Below are 26223 nucleotides of genomic sequence, written 5' to 3'. Positions count from 1 at the left end.
TTATTTTTTTATTTATTTATTTAAAGTTTTTATATTTTTTTTCATTTTGTTTTTTAATAATTGGTAACTGATTTTGGATATCTAGTTATACTAAAAATCTAAACAATGTACGAAACTTTATACATAGCTAATTACTTTTTTATTTTTATCAATTATATTCTATTTGTTTTTTTTTGTATTTGTTGTTGTTGCTTGTTTGTTTGTTTGCTGTCGCTGTTGTTTATAAGGAATTTTAACGGTAGCTATTTACAAATATATTTAGAATCACTCCAAAACGTCTCAGAAAACGTTAATCGATAGTGATCCGGGCACTCTACGGAAGATTAGATTTCTTAACAATTGTTATTTATTTTGACCCGCGCAATTTCTAGGATTTAATATTCAAAAATAATCAATAATTGTGTATTACGTTAAACGATAACCAAGCTGCTGGTAAACATGTTATATTTACACCGTTTTTATTTTTATTTATTAATTGTTCTGAGGCAAATTCAATAATCACATTTTATTATCAAAAACTACTATTTTTTTATTTTATTTTTTTTTATCAAAACGATTACTTTTTTTTTTTTTTTTAAATTTAATTTATTATTATCGTTATTCAATACACAATTTTAGCGCCTCGCTTTAGAGTTATGTAAATAGAGATTTTTAACACAGCCTGGCTATACGTCGTTGTGCTAAATATGGCCCCAAATTTAAAACAAATAATAAATAACATTTTTGGTCATTATTGATAAAATAAAACTGTAAATTTCACAACAGTCTTGAGTAGATTTTTTTTGTTTTTTTTTTTTTCTTCATTTCATATAAAACAATATAATATATAAATCGAGATTTTAATGATACTGAAAGTATCGGACTTTTTTTATTTAAAATAAATTATTTATATATCGAGTAAAAATTTGATATAATGTATGTAAAGAATTTTTATAAATTTTTGTGTAATATCATTGGCCTAATATTAAAATTTTAATAAATTTCATGCCATAAATTAAAATTGAAACATATTTTTTTTTTTTTTTTTTTTTTTTTTTTTTTCAATTAGAAAATTTTAACAAATTGGTGTTTTCAGATGTCTGCTATTTTCAGTATCAAAAATGTTCACATAAGCCTTACAATAATTTCATAAAACATTTATCAATAATTTTTTTTTTTTACAATTTTTTGATCCGTAGAGTCTGAATAAATTTACGCGGGGAAGCTAAAGTACAATTTTAAAAATTCTACTTGCTACAAGTTTTTGTGTCTGTCCACTGTCACTCTTTACATACTTTATTTCATTTTAAAAATAATGGAACCGTTTATTACAAATAACAAAGAAAAAAATAATCATAATAATGATGATAAATAAAAACGAACAAAAATAATAGAAGAAATTAACTAAGGCCCAGTCGCAGTAATGCGACACCGATAAATCTTTATTAATTTGAATATGTCATTTTCGATCAGTATACACCCTTCTCGGTATAGTTGTATCTACTCCTGACTATTCTTCATTATTATTATTATAATTATAATTATTATTATTATATCATTTATTTATCTCAATAATTCTTATTTACACGTTCGTAGTCTCAGAGACAGTAACTTTCCAGTGAAAAAAAAAAAAGCTTTTACTTTTTTATAATTATAATATTTTTTTTTATTTAATTTATTGCAATGGAAATTTAAACTGTGATCTGCGAGACATACGCGCTTAAAATATTCTATAATATATACAAACGTTGTGTATACAAATTTTAATAATAATATTAATATGTATATATATATATTTATAAATTTTTGTTTAAATTTAAAAATGCATATATACATATTAAATATTTATAATAAAAGATTCGTAACGGCCGACGCCTCATTCGCTCATCAATCAACACTTAGCTTGCCAATAAAATTTCACTTTCGAGGAACTTAAAGTTCTGTAGTTTTAATAGATGGCTCAAAAACTGAATAAAAAGCAACAAACAATAGTTTTGTTGTTTAACTAAAAATAATAGTCACATTGTTTGGATTATTTTATTCTTAAAATTGGCGGTCGAATGGCTGCCGAAGTATTTACGAATTTAACTAGACGGATTCCAGCTGCGGACGGTCGCGAAAAACGACGTTTAGTATCCGTGTGATCTAATCCGATTAAGGCAGTCTCCTCCACTTGGACGATTTACCGACTTCTTAGACATCACCAGACAAATAGACAATAATCAGGATATTAATATTGTATAATAAACTTTAACGTTGATCGTAACAACAGTAGTGTCTTTATTTTTATTTAATATTCTTGTTATTGGTATCCAGTCTCGATGCAAGTGGGACAGTCTCTAAACGCCAGAGTATTGTTTCACCCGACGCAATTTTTAAATTTATTTATTTATTTATTTTAATTTATTATTTTAATTTATATTTATAAAAAATCTGATATAATTAGCGGCGCATGGGCACCTCCGATGTGTCATCAGACTTTAATTTGGTCTAGGTTTCAAGACCGGGCACAAGACTGTGGAAGGTCTGGATGTCATGAAAGGCTCTCCCGCAACTCTGGTTGTTATTTCTCTCGAATTTGGTGAGGTCAAAGTGCTCATCGAGGGAGTGAAACTCCACTAGCCGCTCCTCTAGAGTCTTTGAGTCGGAGAATCTCGAGAAGTCGCAAATTCTGTCGGTGTCGCCCCCGACGTCCGTCACGTCCATTAAGCTTATAGAGTCTGTGGATCGACCGATTGACGACAGCGACGTGTCGACAATGTCCGCCGAGAAGAGATTGCTAGATGTCGTCGAACGTTCGCTCGTTGATCCCAGCCGATTATCATGCTGGTGATAACTCGCCAAGGAGTTATCCGACTGTTGATCCGGCAGGTCGTCTATGTGGGACAGCAGGCGCGGGGTGGGTGGCAGTATGTAAAAGTCGCTGAACACTTCGTCTTGCAAGTCCAAATCGTCATGCCTTTGTCGCTTTGGACTTAAACCCTCGCTTCCTCGTAATTCTTCACCCAGTCTGAAAAATTATTGTTTTTATTAGTTTAATTAGTTTTATTCAACATTTATTTATCAATAATTATTCATTTTTGTAGATAATTATTAAAAATAATACTCAGTTTTTCGGTTTCAATTTATAATCAATGTAATTTATTATTTTATGGATAAAATCAACTGTCGTTAAATAAATAAACTAAAAAAGTTCATGTACTGCGCATGAGTCAAATGAAGTTAAATATAATTCAATAAATTAAAATCAAGTAATATTGTAATATTAATATAATATTGGAAAATATTTTATTTAAAAATAAATGATCAATTTTTTTTATTTTTTATGGATGTTATAATTTTAAAAATTCATTAGAGTTTCAACAATTTATGATTGTTGATAAGATAAAATATATATTACAACAATAAGATAAAAAATATATTAATTTCTTGTATTAGATTTAAAAAAAATCGTCTCTTACAAAAAAACAATTGTATTTATAATCCTTTCATTTAATATCAATTTATATTTAAAAAGTTTTTGTAGGAAACTTAAAATATCCTGATAAAAAAAAATTAACTTGATTCAAGAAAAAATAAAACTTGAATCAAGTAAAATTTACTTAAATCATAAATAATTTTTAAAATAATTATAAATTAATAAACAATCAAGCGTAAATTTTCTTAAATCAAGAAAATCTTAAGGAAGATTGAAAATTTTTTGAATTAAGTTAAAATTTCTTGAACGAAATTTAATTTTTTTAAGCCAAGAAAATTTCTTCTTGCTCAAAAATAACTTCGGTCTTCCTTATAATTTTCTTGGTTCAAGAAATCTTTTTTTCTGTGTATGAAATGGCATAAAATTATCTACAAAAATCATTATTATTATTATTATTATTATTATTATTATTATTATTATTATTATTATTATTATTATTATTATAGAAAAATTACCTCTTTTTGGAGGATTCAGAATCGCCAACAATAAGATTAACACTAACATCATTTTCCTTGGACGAATCATCAAGATAACTAGATAATGGTAGCCCATAATTTCTCGTGTTCTCACGTTGCAGTCGTTTTACGGCGTTGTTTATTAATACAGATTTACATAGACTAGCTTCTGGATCTTCGATACTGCGGAGTTTAGAGGCTGATATTTTAAGCAAACGTCTACGCTCTTCTCTGGCACGATACTTTGCGGATATCATGGTCGGTCGACTCCTGCGGATTACCAGGTCTTCCTCTAGTCTCATCTTAGTGTCTGTAAACAAAAAATATCATTTATTCAGTATGCCTTCATACTCAAATCACCACATATTTTTATTATTATTTATAATAAATTTTGTTTTTTAGCAAAAAGTAAACAGTAGAGTTACTAGTGGTTATCAAGCATTAAGAGATTTTTCAAATAACGGTAAAACGGATAGTAACGTAATGCTCGTTGTCAAGTCAACGGTACGTATATACATATATATAACGCTCGATCACGAGAGAGCGACGACTTGACAACACTCTAGTATTCTGGACAGAGAGAGAGAGAGAAAGAGAGAACTATTGAACAGAGAAGAGATATAGGTAAGCACTGTACTGAGTGTACTATACGAGGGGATTTTCCTCAATACACCTTTAACATTGATGTTGTTGTATATCTTGCGGTTTTGACCCACATATACATTTCTATATACAATATAAATACATAAAATTCAATCTATATCTTCATATTATGCATATATATGTGTGTTACATTATGAATTCCGTAGATATGAAAAGAAGAAATATGTATCAAAAGATTTCTGATTTGTTTTCTTCTTTATTCATTACTTTTATTCATTTTCTCTAGTCAGAACCAGAGATGGGAAGAGAATTTTATTTGTTTTTACTCAGTTTGGTCTTGGCTCGTTATACTATGGTCTAGTCGCGGTATCTTTTATTTTAAATAATTTCACATTGTAACTTTTATCCGGTATAGCTGTACAATGCTTGCTTTATCTCCACCTCCACCTTCATCTCTATTTCTATTTCTTCTTACACTGGGAGCTGGAATTTATTCTACTGTAATGTACTGGCTGCGTTAAACTATCTCGTAAGTAGTGCAGACGTCAAGAAAAATTTTGAATTCAAGGGACCAGTAATGATAATAATAAAAGTCGAAAAAGTTTTAAGTAAGTACATATTTATAGAGCGAGTTGTTCAGGAAGCTCTGAAGTGACGAAGGACGCAGTGCTCTCGTTTAAATATTTCGAGAGAAGAGTAGAGATGAAGTGATAAACTTGGAGTAAAATGTTTTTATTTTGTATTTTATATTTTATATTATAGAAATTTGTTGGATGTAATAGAAGATGTAAGAGATCACGAATTTTTAGAGTAATTATTTTAAATGACAAATATTACTTTCTAAGTTAGCAACGTCGCTTCTGAAGAAAATTGTTATGGTTTGATGTCAAAAGAAGAAATTAATTTTTTTTTTATTAAAATTAATTAAAGCTGTCAAATGAAAAATAATTTTTTCATTAATTTAATTTTTTTAAATATTTAAAAAAGAAGAAAACAATAAAGTGCATTTAATACTCTTTAGTTTCATATTTACTCACAAGTTTCGGTATCTAACGTTAGATGGCGCGCAAACGCGGTTTTATAATCCATAACAACAACGTAAACTGCAGTTTAATATAATGTAATGTACTAATATACCAACAACAACACCAGATACATATAAGAGACACTTGCTGAAGAAAGATAGAAAAATATCTAGATGTTACGGGTTAAATAAATCTAAAATGACACTTGTTGCTAAAATTATTATTCGTTTGTTAATATTAGTAACTTAAAACTGTTAATACAACGCTTAATCTCAGGTGAGTAATTAATATAATTATAGATAACAAATAAATTAATAAAAAATTATCGATTTATATTTAATATTCCAATGTAATAATTATTGATTCTTCAACACGATAGATTTTACTCGACTGGTCATTTCAAGGCAATTGCAGTACTACAGAAAGAGAAGGGAATTGAAGATAGCGGACATATAAATGAACAAACTTTCTCTATGGGGGAAGGGCATTTAAAAAATATAAATGTTTAAATAAAAATAAAAATAATGAATATCTTTAAGATCGTACGTTTCACGGAGCTTTGTTACCTAACAGTGATCTGTCGCGTGAAGTTGCTGAAATGATAGAGAAAAATTATCTCGTCATCTTTTAGTTTTCAACATTCCTTTCAATATATAAAACTGAAGTTAGCAGACGTCTAAAAATTTTTGTTTTTTTTTTTATTAATTAAATTAAAACTAAAAAGATATTTATAAAAAATTGCACTTATATTTTTTCATTTTTTAAGTGAAATTTTTTTTCAAAAAAAATTTCTAAAAATTTTGAAATGTCGGCTAACTTTATTTTCATACTTTGTAATTATAATGGTCGATAAATATTTATTTAAATTTCAATTCAATGCTCAGTTTTAATTTTGTTTATTTTTAGATTCTAACCCTGGTCTTCTAATCAGTCATATGACTTAAAACACTGACATTTGACATCTGAGATCTGATTAATTAATAAATTAAATTTTGTGTGTTTAATCAAATTTAGAAGAAAATATAATAAAAAAATTAACAATGCAAATGATAATTCGAAGAAATAATAGTTATAATAACTGGTATTGCATTAGTAGAAATAGAAAGTGTTGACTCAATACAAGAGTACACAGATATAGAAATAAGATGTACAGACGGAGACATTAGACGGAATTGCACAGATACAAGTCAACGAAATAACTAAATGAATTTAAACGTGTTATAAATAGAATGGTGAGTTGTCGAGAATAGCGCATCGCGCTACTTTAAATACATCATACTCATAAGTTGATACAATATTAAGATACAATTGTCTTAGATATTATCTTCAAATACTTTAATATTGTTCACAATTATAAATACATAAATCAACTATTTTTACATTGTAAATAAGTTTTTCTATTCTTAACTTTATTTAACAAAATGCTGATAATTGTAAAGGGGTTTTTGCCTTTTTTGATTGTCTGCAACGGAATTGCCCACGGCAAGGACATTCACTGTAAGGTCATGTATATATTTATATATGTGCCTGTGAGTGTGGAAGTTTAAAATTAATATATTTTTTTTCTTTTATTTATTTATTAATATTTTGTAAATTAATGTCAAGTACAGTAAAAAATATTTATTATTAATGGCATTTTTTCACGTAAGGGGATTAATGATAATTAACAAATTAATTTGTTTGTTTTGATATTAATAAATATTGAGATTGTTCGACATTATGTCTTGACGTCACGCGACTTGCGTCATGTATTGAATAGTTTTTTTTTTTTTTTTTTTTTTTTTTTTTTTTAATTTATTACTATTATCTTTTTTATTAGTTTATTTAATAATGGGTTTGGATCTAAATTTTGAATTAAGTAAGTAATAGTAACTAATTTCGTTGCACTGATAAAAAAATTAACTTGACTCAAGAGCCAAAATCTTGAACCAAGAATACAATTTTGAAAAAAAAATGATTTTCTTGAATCAAGAAAATAAATTCTTAAAACAACAGAAAAAAATTTACTTGAATCAAGTAAATAATTTTGAAGAATTTCGTCTTCTTGATTTGAGTAAAAAAATTCTTAAACCAAAAAATTTTTATTGGTTTAAATAAATTTTAATTGATTCAAGAATTTTTCGTCTTGGTCCAAGACAACGAAACTCTTCAAAATTATTTTCTTGGTTTAAGAATTTTTCTCTTGATTCAAATTAATTTTTTTTCTGTGAATAATTTCTTGACTCAAGAATTTATTCTCTTGATTCAAGAAAATCATATTCTTTAAAATAGTATTCTTGGTTCAAGATTTTGGCTTTCGAGTCGAGTTAATTTTTTTATCAGTGTAGGTTTTGGTGTATGTTACGTTTATTGTATTTGTATTGATACTTATAATTTACAACAATGTAAATAATAGTAAAGATCAGTATTCTATGTGATGTATAGAGAACATTAATTAGTTAAGATAGTACTATATTTAGTGAGAGAAGAAAAAAGATACGCTTTAAAGGACTTGATTTCATGTGGGACACGATACCGTAAGCTTTACTTGAGGCCCGTTATAATATTTTTGCTGTCGTATTTTTCATGTATTTATATTATTATTTTCTTTTGTGGTATTAGTCATTGGAAAATTTTTTGTTAATGACTGTTACCGTCATACCGTACGCGGAATAATTTAAATAGCTGGTAGAGTAAGTTCATTGAAAATGTAAAGAAGCATGCGTTTTAGCTAAATAATTATTTGAGTTATAGGGAAATTCTCGAGTTGGATGTATGTGTGAGTAAATATTGAACTGTAATCGTTTGATTTGAGAAGCAATAGATTGTAATTATTTGTCATAAAATATTGATAATTTTAAGTGATAAATTTATTTTTATAAAATTGGTATTTAGCGAATTACCAAAAATGAAGATTAAAAAGTTATACATTATTAAAAATAATATTAATACAAAAATTGTTAAATATTAAACTTTGAATTAGTTAAAATTATTTATACAATTGAAATTATTAATTTAATATGTCAATTATATAAAATTAAAACTGTTATTAGTTACAAAAAATGTTTCCGCGTTATAATAATATAATTACAGTTCAATAAAACATTTACTTGCAGTGTAAGTTCTATCTACTACACATGTAACTTATGAGTAAGTAATTTATTATTCAACGTACAATTTTTTGTATCAAAAAAATAATAACTTATTTTTTCAGTGAATTTGTTATGTAAATTTTTATATAAGAGTAAATGAATTTGTCAGTAAAAAATAAACTAAGGGTATCAGTTACTAAACATTATATTGATTGATTGGTTTTAAAAACATCAAGAGAGCAGTAGATAGAGACTTAAATAAAGGATAGTTCTTTAGCACTTGGTTTATGATGTCCGCAGTAGTTAAATAGGCCGTGACCATTCAAGCGACTTTCTCCAAGTAAACTAAAGACTTGCAATCATATCATTTATATTATATTTCATTTTTATTTTACTAAACTTTTAAATCCATCATACATACATCCGCAATAATTATAACAGATCTAAACTGGATATACCTAAACTCTAAACCTAAAAATAATCAATCACAAAGATTCAACGCGACAGATTGATAATTAATTAATTGCCAAGTAAAATTAATCATCTTAATTGAACAAGAAGAAAAATACATTTCATTTAGCAATTAATTGTAATAAAAAATTTGGAGCAAACGCGATAACCTTAATCGATGAGCAAACGAAACTGAAAATTATATTTAAAAAAAAAAAAAAAAAAAAAAAAAAAAAAAAAAAAACAACTTTAACTATAAAATTCAAGTGTAAAAATTATTTCGGCATATAATTTTAAAGCTCTCCAAGCTAATAGAGTCAACTGGTCGGAAACGCTTGATGAGAAATTTATACCTGAGTGGAAGCGAGAGCGGTAAAGAACGAGAGGGGAATTACAAAATGAAAGAAATGAAAGAGGGGTTTAGGTGAGCGCAGGTGCGAGGTTGGTTCGCGCGCACGTGCAGTGCCAGATACCCACCTATATCTGACTCTCTGCACGTTTGTTCTCGCTACTGGCTCATACGGGTTCAAACGATACGACATCTATTTTTCTAAAAAACAATAACAATAACAAACTAAGATTTATTTTATCAATTATATGTCACTTATCATAATTATATTATTATTATTATTATTAATTAAAAATAATAATAATAATAATAATAATAATAATAAATCAACTGATACCACAACTAGTAAATAATTAACTGCAAAACATTGATAATGATAATGATAATTAAAAAAATATAAATAATAATGTTTATAAAAAATTTGGTCATGGCTCACTTGCGCGCACGCCCGCCCGCCATAAAGCCACATCAATACACAGCAATCATGTTAAGAGCAGATGTTATCCCTTCCCAATATGTCTACTCGTGCGGTTCTCTTCTCTTCTCTTCACTCCGTTTTTCGAATATAAGCGTGCGCCCAACTTTATTTGCGGTGGGGGTGGGCATACCCGAGTAAAGGCCGTCGTATCGGCTCGAGTCGCGATTCTTCGGTAATATTTAGCGTCCACCGTCTGTTATGTTCTCCGCAAGACAGACTATCACCTAACCGGCTGATCAGCTCAGCTACCGAACGCATCATAACACTGTAATAATTATTTTTATTTATTGGTAATCATAATTAATTATTTATTATTATTAAATACTACATAGAAGAAATAGTCAAGATCTTCACAGTAAAAAATTTTATGACATTAAATTATGAAAATTAAGTTAGCCGACATTTAAAAATTTTAATAATTTATTTTATTCAAAAATTATTTTAAAAAAAATTAAAAGAAAAAATTTCGGCTAACTTTAGTATTGTCATTAAATTTAGCTGTCACTTCACAATAGTTTTAAATTTCTTTAACAAATAAATTGTAGCAAAAAAAAATCATTAAAAAAATAGGATTATAGAAATTTAAATAAATTAAAAATGTAATTTTTTAAAAATAAATTTTTGCAAAAATTTTTTTGTTAAAGAAAATTAAAAAATTGTCAACTGACAGCTAACTTTAATGTCATAAAAATTTTTAGAATTTTTTTTATTGAAAAAATTATTACAAAAAAATAAAAAAAATAAATTTGCACGTATAAAAAACTTCAAGTGCAATTTTTTAAAAATATTTTTTTATTTTAATTTAATTATTAAAAAAAAAATCAAAAAATTTAGAACGTCGGCTAACTTTAATGACATAAATTTTTCGTCTAGAGTGTTTTGTGTAGAGTGTTAAAATTTATGTGTTGAATATTACACTTCATAACATTGCATAAAAGATTTTTTTATGCAATTTCTTAGATTTTTTTTACAACCATTAAGTTAAAATTAATTTAAAAATTCTCAAAAATTAGTGTTAAATGATTAAATCAATACATGAAAGTGTTAAATTCAACACACAAATTTTAACACTCTAAAAAATGACGAAAAATTTTTTACCGTGTAGTTAGTAGTCTAGATGTTATTAAATAACGGTGGGATTAGAATAAAAATGATAATATAAATAAATAAATAGATGTAAAGTAATTTGAAGGAGGTCATGGGAATATTGGAAAGAAGAAAACCGGTCGATTGTGATTCGCTGGTGGGTCTCTCTCCGATGGTAGAGTAGCAGTAGAGTAAAACCAAGCAGAGGTAGAGGGATAAAGAGAGAAAGGGATAGATGGATACTTGGATATGCCTTTGTCTACCGCCACCTGTCCACGCCATACTGCTCGCACTGTCGAATGCATTAATTTCACATCCCCTCTAGGAGCACCATGTTACGTTTATGCTTGTATAATACAATTCCTAAAGGGGGAGAAAGATTTATTTTTGGCATATTCACATATTTCCGGATACGATTTGTATTTAATTAATAGTAAAAGTAAACCAGACACTATAGCTTCAGTTAACTTTACTGATTATGAAGAAAGAAGATGATATTGATATAACATTATTAAATTATATTATATTAATTAAGCAATGATATGACCGGCATGCACCGCACTGATATCTGTCTATTTTTACGACAAGATTCTGCGTTCGAAGAGAGACAGAGAGAGGTGATGTGTGAGATCAGAGCTAATTTAGTACCAAGGGTGTTTGCTTTTTTGTAGCAGCCAGTTTGGCAATTTGTTTTTAAGGTGTTTTGTTGGTACTTATGTACTTAAACAGGGAGTTTGTTTGTTTTATAATATTTATTTCGTGACGCTCGGTTTAGCTGTCTTCTGAGCTTCCTGCGTACCACAAACTCCCTCTATATACTACTCAGTTATGATATTTAACTATTATATATACTATATAATACATAAATGATGTGTCACGCATGCTTGCATGACGTGAAAAGAAACCGTGTACGATCCGCGTCTATATTAATTTTCAAATTGTAAATTACATGTCTCTATCTTTGTGAAACTATTTTTTTCTCTTGTATATTTTATGAGCTACGGTAATTTTTTTTTTTTTTTTACATTAATAATTTATTTTGTTCACAGTTCATTTCATTTTTTAGAAAAATTTTCAATTTTCTGTAGAATTGATCTTTTTTAAACCTAAATTTTTTCATTTAAAATTATCATCTGAATTTTCAGTTCACATGCAAATAAAAGTTTTAAATATGTATATATATATATATATTTTTTTTTAAAACTTGAGTTAACACTTTTTAATTAATGTAATTTTTCATTGAATTAAACTTTTATGAAAATAAAAATTCAAGTTTAATTAATTTAATATTTTCAATTAACATTATTTTTATAAGAGGATAAATATTTAAATATCTGGATATTAAATATATCGTATTATTTTAAGCATTTTTATAGGTACACTTTGGAAATATTTACGAGTACATATTTTTACGGCATAAAACTAAGGTAGTGCACAAAATAACTTCCCAGTGAAAAAGTTTTATGAAGCTTTTCTCGCGACCATTAATGACTTTAAGTATATAAACTTTTGAGTATGAAAAATAGTTCATTTTCTATTTCACATTTTTTCTCTTTTTAAAATAACATTGTAATTAGCTAATTAACTTAATAAATAAATAAATAAATAAACAAATAATTTAAAATCACTGACAGAATCAAATCCAACAACAGTAATAATAATTATGGTAACAATAATAAATAATAAAATAAAAGCAGTTAATTGCCAGTTAAAGAAGTAAATTAGCCTTTGTTCATCGAGATTCCTCAATCGTATTTAGCAATTACTGTATCACTAAGAGAAAGCGTTTAGAGAGAAAGAACCTGACTAAAAAAAAGAGCTAAAGAAGAAAAAAAAGTTGGCAAGATTCCAAGTGCCCGCAATCCAAGCTAACGACACTTTACAGAAACGAGTTGTATACTCTACAGTGTTGACGAGGCGCCAGGATTAACCGCACCAATGAGAATTAGGATGAAACTTTGTGCAAGCAATAGTACTACACCAGGACTAGTCCAGTAATACAAGATTTTAATAAAAAATACTATAATGTAACTGTAATTGTAATTACACTACAACCTTAACGCACAATAAGTATTTCATGCTTTTTTTTTTTTTTTAATTTTAAATTATTCAATAAATAAAATAAAATGTGTGATGCAAATGAAAATACGCGCGGATGATTAATTAAAAATCTGTCACAGTGTTATCTTCTTTTTATTCTTCTTCTAGTAGAGTTATAGCTCGAAAAGTTCTTACGCGGCCCACTTTCTTTACTTTCACGTATGCCTCGCGGTTTCTCATGCGCGTGTCTCAATCATTACTTGTATGCAAGTGTAAATTCCGAGGTTTATTGTGTAAGTGTATAGTACGTAAATGATACTGTCATGTAAAAATGTATTTGTTCTGCTACTGTAGTTGTAGTTGTTGTTGTTGTTATTGTTTGTTGCTAGAGTAATAGTAATAGCAGAGTTTGGAGTACACTTGGATTTCCGTGCAGCAACAGCAAACTAACAACAGTAGAATAAGAAGCAAAGCCATCAGTAGCCTGGCCCCGATTAATTTCTAACGGGTTTACATTTACCGCAGTGTAACGACTCATAGAAGTTTAAGCATATATATGCATATTCTCGTTACGTGTCTCGACTCATCAGATTTCAAAGTACAGTAAAATACTTTTAAAAAAATTATTTAAGATTAAATATGATTATTTTTTAAATCAGAATTCAAGTTAAATGATATGAGTAAAAATTTATAATTGCGGGCAAGGCTACTGGCAAATACATGCTCCACTCTTAAAATAAAGTTCGTGTAATGTGATGATCAATTATATATCATCTTTTTATACATATGTATAAATATAAAGATATGCAAGTGTGTATTGATGGGAGAAGAGATAAAGATAAAAAAAAAAAATGAGAGTAAAAAGAGCGAGTAGGTTTTCTTCTTGGTTGTCTATTCCACAGAATTCCTCACCCTACATCGTCGCTATGACGACAGCTTGACCCCCACCGTATACTTTTTAACTGGCACATATTGCGTATCTCAATAAACTCTCTTCGACACTATTATCATTTATACATACATTACATTGTGTGGATATAATATTGTAAATTAATTTTGTTCTGTTAGTCATTTTTATCCAGTGATACATATTGTGAGAAATTACTTGCTACAGATATTGTAGATAATTATAACTATTGATTTATGTATAGATTTTTATTTCTTCTTTCAAGATAATTGTTCCGGTTGTTTTAAGATATTTTTGTAAGTTGTTTACATTCACTGACATATCATGTTAAATTGTTATTAATCGATAATTGATTGCACTTTTCAGAGAAAAAAAAAATACTATAAAATTTTTATGGACATTTTATTTAAATATGTAAACAATTGTTTAAAACAAATATTTATTGAGTAAATATATCTACTCTATTTGTGATATTGTATTTGATTGGAATTAAATTTAAGTAATTACTTAGATCAATAACTCTGGATGCATTTAGCCGTAAAATACTAAAATTTTTAAGAGAAAAAAATAGAAAATTTTGAAAATAAAAATTAATTTTAAATTAAGAATTTCAATGACAAATTTTTTACTCTAAAAAAATTTAATTAATTTTATAATTAAAAATCAAATTAATTTAATAGTCTAATCCAATTTATAACAAAAGAAAATATCTTTACAAGTGATTTCCTCTCTCAGTGTTTTTATATAACAACCAATTTGTTTTCAAACAAATTAATCATCCGTCTTTTATATATATGCATCAAAAATTATTTCATTGTATATTTTTTATGACGACGTTATAAAACAAAGACTTGTGCCGGTTGAATAAGTAAAAAAAATAATATCTCCGGTGGTGTAAGGATAAAATTTTCAAGTGATGAAGGAATGAAGGTCCATGTCCAAGAGTTTGCCCAATAAAGTTGACGTTACAATTTAATGGCTTAAAAATCTGTAAAAGAGCGGCATTGAAAAGGTTGTCAGTATGAATATTATATTATATATATATATATATATATATATATATATATATATATATATATATATATATATCGTATCGTTATTAAGAACATGATGTAGAATAAAAAAATAAATAAATAATACAAGCTGGTTATATTAACTGGACTTAATTTTAATTTTACAGGCATGTCCACAGCAATCGTCAGTATTTAGTATTAAGTGTATTGTAGTATATAGTGTTGATGCGGCTTGAGGAAACGCTCGATTAACGCGTCATAATTGTGTGATACGAGTAGTCTAAACAGTTTTATACATGTATAAAGATATGTGATATATGTAACATAAAGATATGTGATATATATGATATATGTAGTTGATTTATTAAGAGAGGGGGAAAAGAATGATCATGATCATTGGTCGTGTGCTAGACATCACCGCCTGACGTCAGAATTACTCGTGCTCAAGTAAATATATCGATTAGTTGATTATTAATTTTGTATTTAAAGATAAGTTGTATTACAGCCTCGAGCGATTAGACTTTCAATTTATCTTACAACCAAAGAAATAATTTAATTTTACATCTATAGTGTGGTTATTTATTTAAAATAACGGAGGTCATGTTGACTAAGAAAAAAAAAACAGATACATACATAACATCATTAATTTAATATATATATATATATATATATATATATATATATATATATATATATATATATATATATATATATATATATATATATATATATATATATATATATATATATATGTAATAAGTCTTATTTTAAATTTAAAGTTAGATAAACAATTCAATTATATTTTATAAGATTAATAATATAATCATTTTTAACAAAAACAAAAAAGATTAGTTTTAAAAAAATTAAAGAAGAATTAATTATTTTATAAATAATTAAATAATCCTCTAATTAAATTAAATTAAAAAAATTGACTTAATTGTTGTTCGTTACAAAATTAATTGAATAGTTTTCAATAAAATAAAAAAAATTAGTAACTCAACAAAAATAATACTTTAAAAAAAATCAATTGAAGAAATAATTGACTTCTAAGATTTAGCTAACTAATAAATTGATGAAAAAAAAAGTCGAAAATACCAAAGCGTATTTTTTAATGTATTTATTGGCATAAAAGTTCTCACTCAGTTACTGACCGTTCCCTGGCACCCGCGATCTCTGTTTATACATATAAATATACATAAGTATGTATATAATATATATATATGTAAATATTCTTCCACTACCTGTGACTAAAGCACGCTGGCTCTTCTTTGTTCTTCTTTAACCTCCTCTCCATGGGCCCCCCGGCCGCCTACGCCGTGTACTGGATCGTCGCGGTGGGGCGCAAGGGATCCGCGAATTATCACGAACGAGTTGGGATAACGGAACGGCTCTATATAACCCTGGTAATCGCACAGTATAATTCATGTCAATGACGTTGGGTTAACTCTACACACATCTTTGCTCATACATACATTATCTATGCAATTAAAATCAAAATAAATAGAATAAAACAACAAATAAAATCAAGTCATTAAGAAGAAATGTCAAATTATTTTAAATAATAATAATAATGATAATTTTTCAAACCTTAAATCACAGAAGATCCAGTAAATTAAAATTAACTCCAGAAGAACAGAACAGAAGAAAACAAATTTATGTTTTTAATATTTCTTCCTCAATCCAATAATTATTAATTATTAATTATGACAAATCTCAATAGTCTTATACACAAATTGACAGAGAGCGAAAGGAATGACGCATGTAAGACCTCAACACAATCACACTAGTGACACCAACACCTTTTACACACTTTGAATATACAAGTTAAGTATGTAAACTACTACTATATATATATTTAAGTTTATTGTATATATATATATATATATATATATATATATATATATATATATATATATATATTTATATTATGTATATTATATATGAAGAGCAGAGCTGCTGCTGTAGCAGACTTTAACACAGGGAGTATACTGACTAAACGATACTTAAAAAGGTCGGTACGTTTGTGATACGTACGCCGTCGAGGACAGTGGACGACTGAGTAGTCTCTGTCGTATGGCAGTAGTACCGCTCGCCGTACCGAAGGCTGGCTACAACAACGCCAGCGCCTGGCGAACGCCAGCGGGGAAGTGGGGAACCGCGACAGGCATCGATGGCCCGTGCCTCGATATGATTCGAGTTCTGTTCAGTTGTAGTAGTACTATACGAGAGTACAACCAAGAGCGACAGAGAAGACAAGTCTGGAGATGCCAAGGGAGCGAGTGAGAAGAAATGTCATAAGAGAGAGAATTCTGATCATACGACGTCTACCGTCTGTACGCTGATGAGTGAGTATAAGAGAGAATTCCCTTCCATACCCAACCAATAACTCCCTATTCCTGCTCCTGTCCTTATTCCTATCCCTGGTGTGCTTAGGGAAGACTATACTCTACTCCTTTCAGCTGTTTGGTGTTCCCTCAGGCACTGCGTGCTCCTGGAGTGAATCTGTCCTTTTCACACTGCACACTATATCACCGGTGCTTCTCCTTGATCGCTATAGATGTCCTGTCCCCTCTACTGGCATGCTGGAGGTGAAGTTTTGTTGGATCCGAGTATGAGCATGGACACCGCGCTGCTGCTGCTGCTGTTACCCCTTCAGCGCCACTTCGAACATCAGCTAAGTGTATTCTGTGGACTACTACTACTACTACTACTACTACGACTACTACTACTGCTGCTGCTGCTGGTGCACTACTCTGTACTGGTGTGTATTATTATTACTTCTCCATACTATATTCTTCATACTCCATACTAAAGATCTGTATAGATTATGCACGTGTATATGTATGGATGTATGTTGGTATGCTTTGCCGATGCTCACCCCTTACTCTTCTCTGCGTGGTATCAAGTCTCGTCTGTATGATACACAAATGTGTAGTTGTATCTTCACTACTCGCCAAAGCAGAACAGGGAAGAGCAAGAGCATTGTACACCCTCTTGCTTTAACATACCGTGAGATATTGTTTTTTTTTTTTTTTTGTTTTAGCCGCGATGAACAGGACAAAGGAAAAGGGAAGAGGGAAGAGGAAGAGGATGTCGACAACCAGAGGACCAAGGGACCAAGAGTAACCTTGTGGCTAGAGTGGAACGACCGAATTTACACTACTCTTCTATTTCTTCGCTATTAAATTTTTTGGGATTTTTGGATTGGAAGAAATTTACTGACTGGTTATATATGATGATGAAAAAAATTAAATTGATTTGAGAGAAAATCTTTTTAAAAATTTAATTGGCTAGAATTAAAAAGAAAAATTATTTAATACAGTAAAATTTGTTGATTTAAAAACTTTTTGGTTTGATTAAAAATTATTTTCTTAGTTTAAAATTTTTTGTCTTGGATAAAGTTAATTTTTTTGAATATTTTACATAAAAAAAAAGTTCTTTAGGCGAAAAAATTTTCTAAAATAATTGAATTTTTTTGGACCAAGAAGAAATGATTGGGTAAAATATTATTAGCAAGTAAAAATAATTAACTAATGTTAATTTAAGGAGATAAAGAGTTAAATTAAGTTTTTTGTATTTTTAGATGATTGATATTCACATTCCTATGGCCTTGAATATTAAAACTGATTAAGGAATTCAGAATATCTATCTATATGTCAGGAAGGATGAATTGCACGACGGTGCGGGCGACGAATATTTTTTGAATGTGATTATCATTTTGATGTAATACGGATCCTGGGAACTGAAAATTTGAGGCAAAATTGATTTGATTACAGGATAAAACTTGATAGGAATATATATTTACATTATTGTATGAATCAGTTGTACGGAGCGGAATTAGTGTAAGTTGATTATTATGTATGTATGTAATGCAGTGTGGAATGATTTCTCGGTACTTTAGATATGAATTGAGGACAGTAACTAACGATTTTCCACCTACGAGAGAGATATCTATTCCTTTTATACCCACTGTTTTATATATATGTATTGTATATATTGTTTTATATATAAGAGTGGACGTTATGTGTGTTGAACGATGAGGAGGTTGAGGGGGGTAAGAAGATCGTGTCTATAAGTTCAGCATAAATTTTTATCGATAAAAAACTTTTCTAATAAATCTTTATAACTAAATTTTATGAAACAAGGATGATCCAAGTCAATTAAAAAATTAATACATTTATAATGCAGAATATTTATCTAGTCTTGTTGGATAATTCAGTTTTATATTTTTACTTCAATCAAATTTTAAGTCTACTGTTTTTTATTCTTTTAATAATTTATTATTTATTATATTTTAAAATAAAAATACTTTAATATTTCAATGGATGATATACATTTTTTAATGTAAATAATTGAATTAATTAATTGTGTATATTCAATTTTTAATATTATTTTAATCAAGATGAATTTAATCTCCGAAAAAAATAAATAAAATTTCCAATAAAAAATACCAGAAAAAGTTTTAATTAAATAATAGAATGATTATTGAGTTATAGAATGTTTACGTTAAACCTTGCATTGTTTTTGATTGTAAAATCATTAATAATAATTTTGACGTCTGTTTTTTGACCTTGTCATTGATGTAAACTGTCAAGTAGTTAAGTAAATAAATAAATGCTTCCTGTTAAGACGAAAAATGATATCAATCGTATTTATAAGAAGCATCTCAACTATAGGTATAAATATCTGCTTGCAATGGAATTAACTAAGTCTTAATCAACAGTTTTTGATGTAAATATTAATTTATTTTTTTTTTATATAAAATTTATCACGCGATATGAAATTTGGGTAAGTGATTAAAAAATTTAATCCGATTTTGTGAAGGATAAAATTATGGAATTACTAGTAATGAAATTAATGTAACGACAGGTGAAAATGACGATTGATGATTGAACTTCGAATTGCAATTATTACTAGTAATTTTTACATGATGCATTCATTTTGACAAATGTACATTTGAGTAACAAAAACATAAAAAATATACAATGAAATTGCAGCTCTAAAATTATAATGAAAACAAAAATTTAATTTAACTTTTGTAAAAATAATTTTGATAAAATTATAATTGAAGAATAATTAAAATCTCAAAAAAGTAATTAAGTAATTTTATTCAATTCTCTCATTGAAATTAAAGTGAAAATGCTCATTATTTATTTAAGGATAATACTTTCAATTAATAGTTGTATTTTCGCTCTGCATTATATGCTTCAACTCCAGTGATTATTTAGGAGATCAATAGTTATCTAAAATTTACAAACATAATCAAATTTGGATGATAATAATGAAATAAAAAAAAAAAAAAGGAATTAGAAAAACAGTTGACACGTTGAAAAGAGCTGCTCTAAGCTTTTGAGATCTTCGAGCTCAAAAGTCTGATAGAAGTTTAATAAAACACTATGTTTTGAATTTTCAAACCACAATAACATCTAAATAAATGAATCGGTTTTCACGCGGTTGGCAGCATTCGACGCAGTTCTTCAAATTTTATGATATATTTTTGAACACAAATTAATCAGGCCGGAAATTCCACTGTAATTCGAACACAGGAAGAAAGAAAGTCTTGAGTCAAGCGTAAATTTTCTTAAATCAAGAAATTAAAAGCTGATTAGTTTTTAGAATCGATCGGTGAAGCCGTTTAAAAGTTATTCCAAAAAAAGCACATTTAAAAAAAATTTTTTCGTAGTTTTTTTGAGATTTCTCAAAATCTAGCGACTCGAATCGGTCCAAATTGTATTCAAAATTAAAGTTTGGTCGAGCCCTTTCGACGGGGTAAAACCAATAATTTCCTGATTTTCAAAAATTTTCAATTTTTTTAGCGGGAAGTTAAAAAAAAAATTAAACTCTAGTTGATTATTATTGAATAATAAATGAAGAAAGATCAATATATTTTAGTATATTGATAAAATAAGCCCCTTATTTTAGACGATCACACTCCACCCCGAGTAGTCAGTCTCATTCTCTCTTCCTCAATATTATTCTCCGTTTTACGTTCACCATCTACATCTAGACATCTACATACATAATCCAGTAACACACGATATTTCCCGTCCTTTCTGCCGACGGTACCGCCATTTTTCACAGCAACAAGGGCACGTAGAGCAACACGCCAGTGCAGTGTTGCTTTAGAAAAAGATTGAGCTGAGGCCGAGTAGTAAGTAGTAGAGTACAGACTACAGTAAACCATCGTAAGTATATATATATATATATATATATATATATATATATATATATATATATATATATATATATATATATATATATATATATATATATATATATATATAGATGTACAGTATAAGTGTGAGTACAAGTACAAGTAAACTTTAGGGAAATAAGGACACACGCGATACTGATTTTGTTCGTGTCAAGCCTTCCCGTATATGTGTATTAACAATTTCTATCTTTCTTACTACACTTTACTTTTTACATTCAACTATTATTATTATCATCATTATATTTAAGTTTTTTCTTTCCTCTTCATTTTATCTGACAACCACACCCGGACATCCGTACACCAGAGAAAGTCTTCACGGCTTAATACTTCTCACTTAACAACTCATTTTTATTGTTACTATTTTCAATAATTATTATTACTGTTACTATTACTAATAATTAAACTAATTAAATTAATTATATCTTAGATATTTATTATATTTAGATAGATTAGCGAAATAATAATAATAATAATAATAATAATAATAATTAAATATATTATCCGGTGTCTATTACACATATAGCGGCACCATACTCTGAAGTTGCAAAAAAAGAGCTCTTAGGGGGAAATAAATTGTACCTCGGATCATAGGGTGGGAGAAAGATTCCTCGTCCTCGTTTAACGAAGTAGTCAGGACATCTGTCCTTGTTGTGTTCGCCAAGCTTTGTTCTGGTTCGTCTACCGACCGCACACGCACTTTTCTTCCTCTTCTTACTTATACTTTATACTCATTTTACTTATTTACTTCATAATACTTCTCTTGGATAAAAATACATCTTTTCTTCATTCGATATATTCGATATGCGATTGGATATTTTAGAGCGATAATTCAGTTGAGAGAAGAGATAGTTCATATTTTAAAAAAACAGTTTTTTGAACTTTTAAATATTAATTACTTCGAGAATTATAAAAATTCCTAAATGAAAATCGAATTGTAACTTCATAACCGATAGCACTTTATAGCAAAATTAAAAAAGTTCGATAAAAATATTTAGAATTGAAGATATAACCAGTTTTTTGTCTCGATTAATCAAAAATGAAAAGATACTCTTTTGAAAATCATCTCCTCAGTTATATGCTTGATTTTTTATTTCATTTCTTCCTTCTGTCTTTTTCGCTTCATGGTTTCATCATTCATCCTAGTACTTGTACCTATATTCTCAGACTTGACTATCTAAATTTAGAGTTGGTATTAGTGTATTATTATATTATAGATACTTCGTTTTTAGTTCATATAGGTATAAATTTTACATATATTGGTGGCATGCCTAACGCACTGAATCCTATTCGTGAAACTAAACTAAACGGTGTGGTGTACTGTAGTGGATACGCAGACACGTGCTTCTGAAACGACTCGACAATTCGTAGACACTCCGTTAACAGGGGACCAGAGCGAGATGAATAAGCTAAGCTCCTATCCAGAGAAAGGACGTTGAGTTTTGTCGAGAGAGAGAGAGTGTAAGTGAGAGGATAAAGAACCGATCGATGCTCATCGAGTTTCAAGGGTATTGGACGCGAGGAAAGATATTACATCCAGTTGCATACAGATATTTAAATCCTTACACTTTTCGTCTACAATACTATACATTTTTTTACTTATTTCTTCTTATCGTGAAAATCCTTTGAATTTTTACTTTACTAAGAAACATTGAATGAAAATATTACTCCAAGTGTCAATAGTTCTCCAGATCAATAAATTTTGAAATTTCTTCATTCTCTTAATTACTGTTGCCTCGTAATTGCTCTCGAGAAAATAAATTTTGATGCATCCTTGAATTGATCGATTCTTCATATATTTTCTTTACAACTTTAAAATTATTGTATTATATCGGAAACCTTGAAACACTTACTGTCACAAGTTACCTTTTTTCTCACGATTTTTCTTCAAAAATTATTCTTTTCAATGACACGTCACTTTTTGTGCAATTACTTTCAACTTTTAATAAAAAGTTAATGCAATAAAATTTTATTACGTTTTAAATACAAACTTTGAGCTAAATGTTGAGACATTTTTTTAGAAAATTTGAAAGGACATTAATTTTTAAGCGTAAAAAATTTTAAACAATATCGACATCTAAGAAAACTGAATAAATTTTCCAAAAATTAAGCCCCAAATTCTTTCAACTAAATATTTTTCCGGTTTTTATTTAAACCCGTGTTGACTGGAACGAATGCATCTTTTAAAAAGTTGTCCTCTCCTTACTTTCCTTTTCTTCCGTAAACATTTAATTATAAATAAATTTGTCGTAGGAACAAAAATAACCAACAAGTATTTCTTCACAGCATATTATAGAAATTCTGTGTCAAATAGTTTTGATGGCTTGATTAGATTTTTGGATAATCTGACTTATGTTAATGTTACTAATTGGACGACTCTTAATGTTGTTCATTATTTATTTATCGTAAATTTTCTTAGAGCTTGATATAGTAATGATTAATGATGAAACGCTAGTGATGAAATAAAAATCTATTAAAAATACAATAACTAAAATTTTTCTCATTAAAAAATTTCATGAAAATCTAATTATAGTTACTGTCCTAGTGACGCAACTTTTGAAAAATTTTGCTATTTTTTGGATCAGCTTGTCGAGCTGAAGTGTGATTCAAAAGTTTATACATGCACAGAAAAAAAAATTTACTCAAATCAAGTAAATAATTTTTAAGAACTTCATTTTCTTAATTTGAGTAAAAAAATTCGGAAAGTAAGAAATTTTTCTTAGTTAAAGTAAATTTTACTTGATTCAAGAATTTTTCGCCTTGATTGAAAACAATTAAACTCTTCAAAATTATTTTATTGGTTTAAAAATTTTTTTTCAGTATGTGTTTTAACGAATTTTAATAACATTTGGCATGTATATTTCTTAGACGATCATCAAAGTCAATTTAAAATATGAATAAAATTGATCGGTTAGTTAAGAAATGGCAACAATTTGAAATTAATAAAAAAATTTTATACTTTCTTATACTTTCACTGCTTTTTTCTAAATAACTATTAAACACAATAACTTATTCAATTTTCGTAAAATAAATGTGATAGCTTATGAAATAAGCTTTAATTCCCATATTTTTACAAGTTTCTAGGATGGAAATTTTTTATATTTTTAATAAAATTTTGCTGTTGCTGCCGTCGTTTTGAATATCTTACTAATTTTTAAAGAAGACAAGAAATCTTTCAATTTTGACTCCCAAATGGTCTTTTAATTATTTAATATAATTCTGAATTTGAATAACTATTTCTCCTTTGAAGAAACACGGAAGAAAAGTAAAGATATAATTTCTTTTGATTCCGATAAAATCAATATTAATTCTTCAGTATCAACTTGTATTTATTATCCTCTTATTACTGAAGTTCTCAATAATTAAAAAGAAATTTTTTAATTAACAATTAATACAGTTGAATATTGTTCTACAGCGAATAATTTAAAAATAATATTAGAAAGTAGAAACCCGGTTGTATGAATACTAAAAAAATATTTAATAAAGACTCGAATCGTTTGAATGAATCACTAAGATAACAATAGCTTTGGTTTTGTTTTATTTTTCTTTATTAGACCTATCAGTACAGTGTTTTCCTGACTAAAAATTACTTACAATAATTTATAAACAATTAAAAAGAATATTTAACATAAAAAGCGGAGAATAAAAATAATAAGTGAAGTAATAGATTTACAAAATGAAATTATCGGCAGATTATCAAAAGAGTATTGTATTTAGCGGGTTATGTATGTTGAATAAATATTGAAAAGAATCGTCATCTCCCCCATCTGGTTTATGAGGGCATTACCCGAGCCCCGAGCCGTCCCCTAAACTAAACGACTGCTGCCCCAAAGTCTACTAGTACATATAAGTATTATGTTATACTTATGGTATGGTGTACAGTATATACCAGCCGACCAACACCATCACAGTCACAGTCAGCTTTGAAGCTTCTTGATAGGGCTCAAAAACCCATGGATGCGTTGAATCATCATAGGTCGACACCCGCCTTCTACTCTCTTCCTTTCCTTAGTCTTTTTTTTCACGGCACAAAATACCCGACTTCCGTTCATCCTGCTGTTAAATTTACACACTTAAACTTTTATCATCTAAATCTTAATAAAAAAATTCAATCGATTCATCCCTCTTCGAGGAAACTAACTTTTAATTTAATAATTTTTAGAATTTTAATAATTTAATGTGAATGCAAATATTGATGAAAAAAAATTTTTTATCTGCTTTAATTTTTAGTTAAAGTTATTTATCAAAATCAAAGATTCGATTTTTGTTTTACTAATAATAAGCTTCACGCTAAGACTCCCTTAAATAACTGTTATGATTATTCTGACCCTACCTCTAATTCTTCCCAACTAGAAACTTGTTACTTTACGACGTTGCCAGTTGTTCGATAAGATAAAATCACGTTCAAGAATTAAAGAAGTGCTTTCAAAAAATAAGAAGATTAAATGTACTAAAAAAAATTATCCAAAAATCTGAAAATAATGATAAAAAATTTTTTTTATAAAATTATGGTAATTTTTCCTAATTCTGCTTATATTTACAAACTTTTAATTTTTTATTGTTGTTAAAATAGTAAAAACAAATTCTAAAAGTTACCAGAGAATAAATTGCAATTAAAAATTAGTCTACCTGCATATATTAGGAATTTTCTTGATAATTCGTTCTACCAAATACAGAGAAAACAAAAAACAAATAACAGAACTAATAGTTACTTTTTTTTAATAACTAATTTTTTGAAAATTAATGATTTTTTGTTAGTGAAAATTTTCGCTACTTATTTATTTATTTTTTGATTCATTTCAAAGTTTCACAATTAATCTCCAATTTTCCTTATACAATTTTAATATAAAAATTAATTCTAATAAAATTTGTTATAAGCAAACCAATAGAGATAATTACGAAGAGTAAGAAATACAATTTTCTTTACATAAAAATTAAATTATTTTATTATAATAATGGCAAATCTTTCATAAAAAAAAAAACAGATAATATTCTTTGGTGGGAAAAAATTAACAAATTTAAATAATTTTTTTTCCTCACAATGTATACGGAAAGAACAAAATGACACTGGATATCAT

The 26223-nt window shown here is 27.8% G+C and overlaps 1 protein-coding gene and 1 long non-coding RNA gene across 6 annotated transcripts in view; one reads left to right on the top strand and one right to left on the bottom strand.

Annotated features, from left to right (window-relative positions):
• Positions 1 to 26223, bottom strand: part of LOC141538343 (uncharacterized) — a 55373-nt gene continuing 29150 nt past the window's right edge. For 2 of the 5 annotated variants that reach the window (XM_074259736.1, XM_074259744.1), the window contains exons 3-4: positions 3913 to 4222; positions 1 to 2989 (exon numbers count right to left, since the gene is read on the bottom strand). In XM_074259736.1, the coding sequence (XP_074115837.1) occupies positions 2470 to 2989; positions 3913 to 4222 (830 nt within the window). In that variant the 3' untranslated portion in view covers positions 1 to 2469. Of the gene's footprint in view, positions 2990 to 3912; positions 4223 to 16175; positions 16412 to 16521; positions 16723 to 26223 lie in introns of those variants that run through there. The other 3 variants (XM_074259760.1, XM_074259765.1, XM_074259750.1) reach the window with 3 other exon arrangements.
• LOC141538361 (uncharacterized) lies at positions 16887 to 19246 on the top strand. Its single transcript, XR_012481040.1, has 4 exons — positions 16887 to 17279; positions 17394 to 17695; positions 17978 to 18432; positions 18518 to 19246. It is a non-coding gene; the product is annotated as an uncharacterized LOC141538361 (long non-coding RNA).

This window comes from Cotesia typhae, unplaced genomic scaffold (genome assembly GCF_013202065.1).
Source record: "Cotesia typhae breed Kobodo isofemale line unplaced genomic scaffold, CoteBio_Ctyphae contig_11, whole genome shotgun sequence".
NCBI classification, from domain to species: Eukaryota; Metazoa; Arthropoda; class Insecta; order Hymenoptera; family Braconidae; genus Cotesia; species Cotesia typhae.
This window is presented reverse-complemented; position numbering and strand designations above follow the sequence as displayed.